The following is an 8276-nucleotide window of genomic DNA, read 5'->3' as shown; positions in this document are numbered from 1 at the left end:
GACACTTTATCTATCCTCACACCTAGGGCGAGTGTTGTCCCTTCCAATGTGGGGATAGACTCATACTATTCAACATGTCAGGAAAACTATGCTGTTATAACATCCCATCTGCCAACAAAAATCCCTTTTCTTGATAATTGAAAGTGTCAGGATAGGTATAGTACAACATTAGAATATCGAATTCTATGCTGACACTTTTAACTGCCAGGAGTTTTTTTTTCTTTTCTTTTTGATATAGAAGCAACCTGCAGGTAGGGCTCCCCGCTATACATTCTGTCAATCAGAAACCCAAAGGACTTGTAAAATTATCCCCAAGAACAGAATCCATATAGTAATCTAAAAGCAAAAGTCAATACTCAAATATAATTTGTTGAACTAAAAGTCAGTAACAAGTACTAACATAACAAATCCCTAACAAATACAAACTTGAAAGATTCTCATGTGCACAAACTTAAAAGATTCTCTTGTGCACAAACTAAAATATTCTCATCCCTAGCAAGTAGAAAGAACTTGCAGTAGCTTCCAAACTTTCCAATGAAATGAGAGCCTTCAGTCATAACCTGATATCTTTTGTGAGCCATCATTATTCTGCAAAGAAAGACAAGAAATAAAAAAATAAATTAAAGATATCAGCACCTAGCAATTACGTTCTAATGTAAAGTAACGATACCAAACAGGATTCATTTCATTCGAAATAAAGTTGATTGCTGAATAGCCAAATTTTGGTACCAAGCAGGTTTGCAAAACTTAACTGGCAAAAGCAAAGGTGATAACGCAAGTTATATTTTCTTGTATATCAAAAGGTTTTGGAATAACACACTGATCCAGTTGCCATCATTGCACTGAAATTTCTACTTGCTATCACCAAACATACTACTAAAGCAGCAAACATACTAAATAAAGAAGAAGAATGACAAAAAAGATAGATGTCATGATTGAAATTACCCCCCTTTAGAAGACTAGAATTTATGAATCTAGATGTAATTTTATCCTTTGGCTTAGCAATGAATTCGAACGTTTGACATAACAATCTGGGGAGAAAATGTGAAAAAGCAATACCTCTTCTTTAAAGTTTAGATCATAAGTCTTGTCTTTACCATAAAACTCAGAAGCAGCCACTTCCATCCCAATCACAACCTGCAGCAATTTCAAACCCTTCAAACTGATTTCAATACAGACTTGTTGAAATAAACCATACCACAGACAAGCACCCATCAAATAAGTTCAATTAGGATGTTCAAGAAAGCAATGGCTGGACCAATGCCAGAAGTACCATTAATTTTTTAGGCAAATATCTCACTTCCATTCTCACTCACCACTTCCCTTTATTCCCCAATGTATTTAGCCAAAGAGGGGAAAATACCAAAAAACAAAAAAAAAATCTTCAATTGAGTGTACAGATGAGTTTAATTGACAAGCTTATGTAGCTTAAAAAATTGGATAATATGAAAACTAGCAATAAATGAAGTCCACTAACCTCTAACCGAAAGGCACGTTCCTCATTGTTTCCCTTCTCTGTGCAACATCTTAATTGCAGCCACAGTGCCATCACTCAAAATCCCTCTATACACTACCCCATACCCTCCATTTCCTATCACATTTGCTGCACTAAATTTGTTTGTTGCAATCTCAAGCTCTGTGTAAGTAAAAACTTGTACACCCCTAAGCTTGGATGCAGCCTGCTTCCATACAAACATCCGCCTTTGACATCTGCTCCATTTTCACCAGCAAAACATATACCCATAGCATTCAAGAACAGTGTAACCAGTATAAACATCCATTCCAATACTTACTTTACCAGTGTAACCAGCTTTAGCAATAGCTGTTTTAAGCAATTCAAGACCTTCCTTGTTCTCCTGAAATGTCAAAGTCACAAAGTTGTAAAATATATGACAACCGAATTGAACAATGAACAGGAAGCATATTAGCAAAATGCCATGAACTAACCTGGATATTAGAGCAATGTCACCCTCATCACCAACATTTGTTGCATCTTGGCCATACTTCTTCTTAATTACAGACTGAAGAAAGAGATCAGCAATAAACAAGCATATGTCAAAGCAACAGAAACACATCAAATGCGCTCACAGATATGAAAGAGGATAAAGCATCTTAATTACAATAATTCTATTAGTTTATATATTATTGAGTAAATTAATATCAGTACCAAAGGAAAGAAGGTTGACATTTTATCGAACAGGTTATGGACAACAAATCCAGTATAAAGGGTAGTGGTCACTTATGTGGGAGAAGCCGGGGTACAGGGCAGGGGGCAAGAGGAGCTTTTTTGGCATAAGACGAGAGCTGATACCTTTGCTTTCCAGCAACGCCTCGACACTAGCAATCATTTCTGGTACCTTGCTCTGTGCAAAAGGTTATTCTTATGAGAAGCAAATCATGTATAGGGAATTACTCGAGCAATATTATATGCCAAATTCACTTCCCATTTTCATATATGGGACAACGAACTTTCTTATTCTTGACTCGTGATGTGATTAACATAGAAGAAGGCTTACCTTTAGGCTCTCTGCAAGGAATGAGTGGTTAGCCAGTTTGTGTACTTTTGCCCATTTTTTCCCCTCATTTGTTATAAGCGGCTCACCTATTAATTTGATAATTTCTTTGCAATGCCTTCCATATCCATTTTCTGGTAAGCGCCTTCTCTGTTGGTTAGTAATTCTTTGATTAGCTCTGCATCTATTATAATTAATTGGGCTTGTGAACCATGCCAACTAATATATAGTTCTTACCTGTCAGCCGAAACAGAAAATCATGAAAACAAGATTGAGAATGAAGCAACTTTTAGAAGAAAAATCAGTATCGAACTTGAACTAGCATACCACAGAATCTTATTGCAGCTTACAGGAGTTAATTATTTTCACATCAGTTGGTTTACAGAGCAGGAGCAGGAAATCAGAAAATTGTACAATTTAGGGCAAAAAGTAACCATGCAATTACATACCTTCAATAGGGAAGCAAAGGTAGTTTGATTGCGGAGAGATTCAGCAGAAAAAACTTTGTGGGGAAAGGAAAATTTTGGCAGAGAGCTTTGAGAGACAGTTTGCCGAGAGAGATGAGAAGAGCCAAAATTTTGCTGGCCGGCAAAATGAAATTTTGAGATTTCACTAAGTGTTTTGGCAAAGGAATCTTCCGCCAAAATCAAACGACATCGTTTTATGTTTTAATTTTTTTGGTGTATCTCACATTTTCTCAAGTGTCATGATAGGGAATCTAAAGACACATTATTATTTTTATATCAGATAAAATAAAAAAAAATTAAAGTATATATTATTGATTTGATAACAAATGTCATGATAGAAGTGCTATAATGACACAAACCAACAAGTGTCCTTATACACGTGTCAAGAAAAGCCATTTTTGTTGTAGTGTTACAATATACTTGACCATATCTTTTGAGAATTCTTTAGATCACTTGACCACACAATTCATCTTAGAGTATCAGGGATTTTATTGAGCAATTACACTCAAAATAGTAAATTGAATATCAAATAAAAGGGTCCCTATAACAATGCTAAATGCTCATATTATCACCAAAATCATAATTTAAAACTTTGCTCAATTATCTTCCAATAGTTAAATTCTAGTTGACTCTAGAATTATTACAGAGATGACAACATTTTACTGTATATGGTAAGTAATAGGGTCCAAAACAAGTGAGCATTAATTAGACAATCTTTATTGCATAAAAACCCATGCCTTTAAAAATTAACATAATTAACATTCCTTCCTCTTTTTTTAACTTTTGTCTGTTTATACACTACTGATAAAATCTACCAAGGACATATATCCTATTAGCAAATGCTAAAAGTTAGGTGAGACATCAACTAACAAATGAAGGATTCAAAACAAACAAAAGAAACATAAATTTTTTATGTTAATTTCCCACACAACTTGAACTCACAAAGCTTGAATCACCACAAAATTGATATTTAGTATTTTCTTAATATCAAAATTATGAGTTGGACTGTGAGAACTCGGAAATTTATGTGTATACTTTGAATTTATTTCATTACGTTTAATCCGTTATTAGAAATATTACATGTAACAAATGAATGGGTAAATTAAATGCCTAATTGAATTCCTATAGAATTGAAAAATTTAGGAAAAAAAAAAGAAATAAAAGTTCCATCAGCTTCAATTATTAAGATTAGAATGAAATGATTTAATCTTAGCTCAAATGTTTTATAAGATCTTAAAATTTATATATGAACATTAACCTTGTTTTAGAGCTACCAAACCTAATGGATTTTGAAATAATATTGCTGAATTATGTTGAATGGTTGAATTGGTAATGAGATTAAGACTCATATAATGTTTTAGAAACTCTAAGGTAATTTGTTATGACTATATACACGAAATGGCTCCTAATCACTTAAATTAGTTTTTATAATATTTAAGAGACTATAAAACTTGAGAAGTTAAGGTTGTGAAACAAAATTTAATTCACAAACAACCTAGATCTTAGTTAGTCTTAAAAAGGAAAATGGAGTATCTATAAGCCATAATTAATACAGGATTGAGAAAGTATATTAGTTTAAACATTATACAAGTTTATAAACTTGAAGATAGGTATTTCATGGTTTAAAAATAATAAAGTCAATAAGTTTCGAAAATAAAATGATAAATAAATATTGAGAATGTTATGGTTGTATTTTAAGGTCAAACTTGATTTTAATAAGTTTAAAGTCGCAAATAAGTTAATTGTGCAAAATATTGGACTATTTGAATTTTGCCAAGTTAAATTAATATTTCTTGATGTAGGTTATTTTATTTTTTTAATATTAATTCCTTGAATTTCAATAGCTGATTTTAAGTGTTATTAACGTTAGATGTTAACAGGAACCTAGAATTAAGACGAAATCGTTTTAAGTCAAAACTTTTTATAATTACGCTTAGGACGTTAAACCTCGATAATTGAATTTTCGCGAGATTAGTACACTAGTAGGCTATCGAATTTCATTTGGGGTAAATTTTGGAATTAGTTTACGAGTGAGAACCTAAGTGGAAGGTCGAACAAGTTGTGAAAAGACCAAACTGGCCCTCCACTATCTTGGATTTACCATGCAGCCACGGAAACCTTAAACAAGTTTCATTCCAAACATTTCCAATTTCTGCCGGTTCCATTTCCATTTCTTATTCCAGCACCTTCCATTCCTATTGCCGACTCAACTCCACTAAAACACTGCAATATATACATTCCACTAACCACAACAACTCCACTTCACTTCCATTTCCTTGCCTTGGTATCATCGACGAGAGTAAGAAAGAGGGAGCCGGATTCTTTGCTCTGTTCTTTTCTGTTCGTGAGCTAAAGAAAAAAAAGAGTGAGACCTGCTGTTCTGTATCCATTCCATCAGTGAGCTGGGGAGGAGTTTGAGTGCCAAACTTCCTTCATCTTAGTTGCGAGCTTGAGCAAGAGAGAGGAAGAGCTAGCGGGCTGCATTTTGGACTGCCGAGAGGAGAGAAATAACTTCAGCTGCCAGTCGCGGGTATCAAGCCTAAGCTGAGGTAATATTCTGGACTGAAACTGACTGATCAAGGGTAGATTAAGCTATCTATGGACTTGCATGTGATGCTTGTGAGGTTGGATGAAGAATTAAGATTTAAGAAATCTGGTTTGGAAAGAAGTGAAGTTGCCGAGAGCTTGAGCTGGAAATTTCAGTTTCAATTTGTTAATTTATGACAATCTGAGCTTAGTTATGTGTTTAGCTAGCTAGAAACTAGATGATTATGCTATACGTGAGGGTAATCAGTTCGGATTGAGCAAGAAAGAAAAAAATGAAACAGAAATCTGAATGCATGCATGTCAACCGAGAGAATTTGGTTGAAATTCTGGTTAGATGGTGATATTTGATGACATTTGAACTTGGTCTTGGACCCAATCTGATAGATAGTTTTTTATTTGGTGTTGCATGTGAACTTTGTGGCCAGAAATCCGGTTGCATGGCTGGAAATTTTTATTGGAAACGGTTTGACTGCTGAATCAATTTTCCAGCTTAGCCGATGGAGTATTTTTGGAAGTTGTATGGATATTTTGGTGTGAAATTTGCTAGAAAGCGCTTGATTCTCACTTGGCTGTGTGTTTAACTAACTAGAATCTGGATGATTAAGCTATGCATGGGGTTAATTAGCTTTGATTAAGTCAGAAAATTGAAAAGATACAAAATCAGGTTACATGCAAGCTAACCGAGAGCAGGATTGATTGAATTTCTGGTTAGTTAGTGTTTTGATGTTATCCGAACTTGTTTATGGATCAAAGCTGATAGATAACTAATTTTTGGGTCATGCATGTAGCTATTGAACCGTGATAATAATAAAAAAAAAAAAAGAAATCTGAATTTTGCGGCCTAGAAAAGGGGTTGAACATTTGATTAGTTTTTCCTTCAAATTTTAGCTAAGATTGTCATATTGGATGTTAAAGATTTGCTTGTAGTTTGCTGGTTACCTTTTTGCGTGTTGAGTTGAAGTAAAACTTGAAGAAAATTATGGACAAAGCTCTATAGCTACACTATTATATTGCTAGATATTGTTCAAGGTTGCTGGCCGAATTGGTTGGGACTTTTGGTGAGTTTATTTGATGAATTTGTGTATTATTTACTTTAGCTTGGTTTGGACAGATTATAAGCTATACGTTTAGTGTTCCTAGCAAGTAAAAGTTGGAGATCTAATGGGCATCTTGAATTGAATTTGCTGGAATTCTTCTTGACTAACAAAGCAAGAAAGGAAAAATCTGAAATTCTAGAGTTATTTGAGTGTAAGCTAGCCGTGACTTATCTTCTATGTTTGAGTTGAATTTCTAGTTGTTTGTTGCAAGGAGTGATTATTTGTCGTCAAGAGCTAATGATTGATGAAGCTCTTGGCCATTTGAGTAGTTTTTGCAAGAATTTAATCTTTGGTGAATTTGTTCAAGTGGTTGGCTAAAATGTACTTGGAAGGTCCATGGTTTGTGATTTGGAATTTGTTTTGAATACCTTGGACTTCCTTTGCTGAATTTTGTTTGGAATAAAATCTGTTGAGACCTAGGGCTAATGATTGACGAAGCCCTAGTGAGATTTCTATTTGAAATGTGAGTTTGCTATATTGACAAATCTGAAATATTACGTGCTTGTGAATCGGAATCGTAAGAAATCCGTTTTGGTCCTGTGAACTTGAGAAAATTTTAAGCAAGTTATTTAAATATATCTTCGCCTAGTATCGAACGATAAAACTTGGTATTGTACGTTAACGTTAGAAAGTCCTGTGTAGAAATTTTCTAAACTTTGCCGACCCGACATTTCTCCCTTTAGCTTAAACTAACCTTATTACTTTTAGAAAACGATTTCACTAGTTTCTAAAAACCCTAAGTCTTGTTTTACCTCCTTTTCTTTCCTTAAAATTTGTCCCTGGCTAGATGTCTAGAGGAACATTGACAAAATACGAGATTTTAATAATTTTAACTAAAAAGCGTAGAAAACTTGCTCGGCAAGAAAACTTACTTCAAGTAAATTAGATTTAGTTGCACCTCTAGAAAGAAAAGTATTTTTAAGGAAACTATACGGAATATTTTGCTACTTTTACTAGTTTTAGTCTTAAGTGGATTGTCGAATTATTTCGAGAAAATAAATTATTTATATACTAGAGAATCTTTTATATTTATAAACCTAGAACTTGGATAGAAAACTTATAGTTCTTAAAACTTGGTTTTCTAGGGTTTAGCGATGACGTGGATTTCGATTCCCAGCTTGATCTGTGACTTCACTCTTGGTGAGTGTCCCTGCTTGTTTTATGACTATTTGGTTACAGTGCTTACTTGACTCGATATATGATAATTGCAAAGTGGTTTTTGATCCATCGAAGTGAGCAATGTGTACTTTATCACACTAGCCGTTCGAGTGGTGACTTGTGTGAAATGTTTTCATGAATATCTCAAGTGTTGTGACGTCGTTGGGCAAATCCCTCGACTAGTTTGTGACGTCGTTGGGTAAATCCCTCGACTAGTCTATGACGTCGTTGGGTGAATCCCTCGACTAGTTATCCAAAGGGTATACTCGAGTATTACTGCAAATTGAAGAGCCTTCAAATGATGAATATCTGTGTATAATTTAAAGATTAAAGCATACATGAAATCAATTGTAACAATCAATCTAAATTATTGGTTGTAACCATCTTAGTGCACAAGAATTTTGGTTTGCGCTTAATGTAAACCTAAGAGTACTAGTGATTGAAAACATAAGGAAAGCTTTTCTAGTCACCAAAAAAAAAAAAAGGAAAAGAAA

General features: G+C 34.1%; 1 protein-coding gene across 4 annotated transcripts; it reads right to left on the bottom strand.

Annotated features, from left to right (window-relative positions):
* Window positions 1-344: 344 nt before the first annotated feature.
* LOC113783639 (probable LRR receptor-like serine/threonine-protein kinase At4g30520) lies at window positions 345-3030 on the bottom strand. 4 transcript variants are annotated; one of them, XR_003469939.1, is made up of 7 exons: window positions 2963-2996; window positions 2517-2750; window positions 2312-2363; window positions 1948-2021; window positions 1794-1856; window positions 1060-1137; window positions 345-588 (listed from the first exon to the last, which is right to left on the bottom strand). XR_003469939.1 is itself a non-coding variant. In XM_027329832.1 (4 exons), the coding sequence occupies exons 1-3, from the start codon at window positions 2073-2075 to the stop codon at window positions 1500-1502; spliced, it is 402 nt and encodes a 133-aa protein (XP_027185633.1). In that variant the 5' UTR covers window positions 2076-2299; the 3' UTR covers window positions 1121-1137; window positions 1478-1499. The 4 variants fall into 4 exon arrangements, 1 of the variants encoding a protein (XP_027185633.1); XR_003469938.1 differs by lacking the exon at window positions 345-588 and having other exon boundaries at window positions 1121-1137; window positions 1478-1856; window positions 2517-2663; window positions 2963-3030; XR_003469937.1 differs by lacking the exon at window positions 345-588 and having other exon boundaries at window positions 1121-1137; window positions 1478-1856.
* Between the last annotated feature and the right edge of the window lie 5246 nt (window positions 3031-8276).

Source organism: Coffea eugenioides, chromosome 9, assembly GCF_003713205.1.
Source record: "Coffea eugenioides isolate CCC68of chromosome 9, Ceug_1.0, whole genome shotgun sequence".
Classification (NCBI taxonomy): domain Eukaryota; kingdom Viridiplantae; phylum Streptophyta; class Magnoliopsida; order Gentianales; family Rubiaceae; genus Coffea; species Coffea eugenioides.
Note: the sequence above shows the minus strand (reverse complement) of the source record. Positions and strands in the feature narration are given on the sequence as shown.

Excerpts from the sequence above, each read along its gene's own strand:
- LOC113783639 (XM_027329832.1), bottom strand. The coding sequence starts at position 2,075 with ATGTGTTTCTGTTGCTTTGACATATGCTTGTTTATTGCTGATCTCTTT. Across the intron at positions 1,857-1,947 it reads GACATTGCTCTAATATCCAG|GAGAACAAGGAAGGTCTTGA; the intron begins GTTAGTTCATGG and ends TTGACATTTCAG. Across the intron at positions 1,711-1,793 it reads AAGCTGGTTACACTGGTAAA|ATGTCAAAGGCGGATGTTTG; the intron begins GTAAGTATTGGA and ends AAAATGGAGCAG.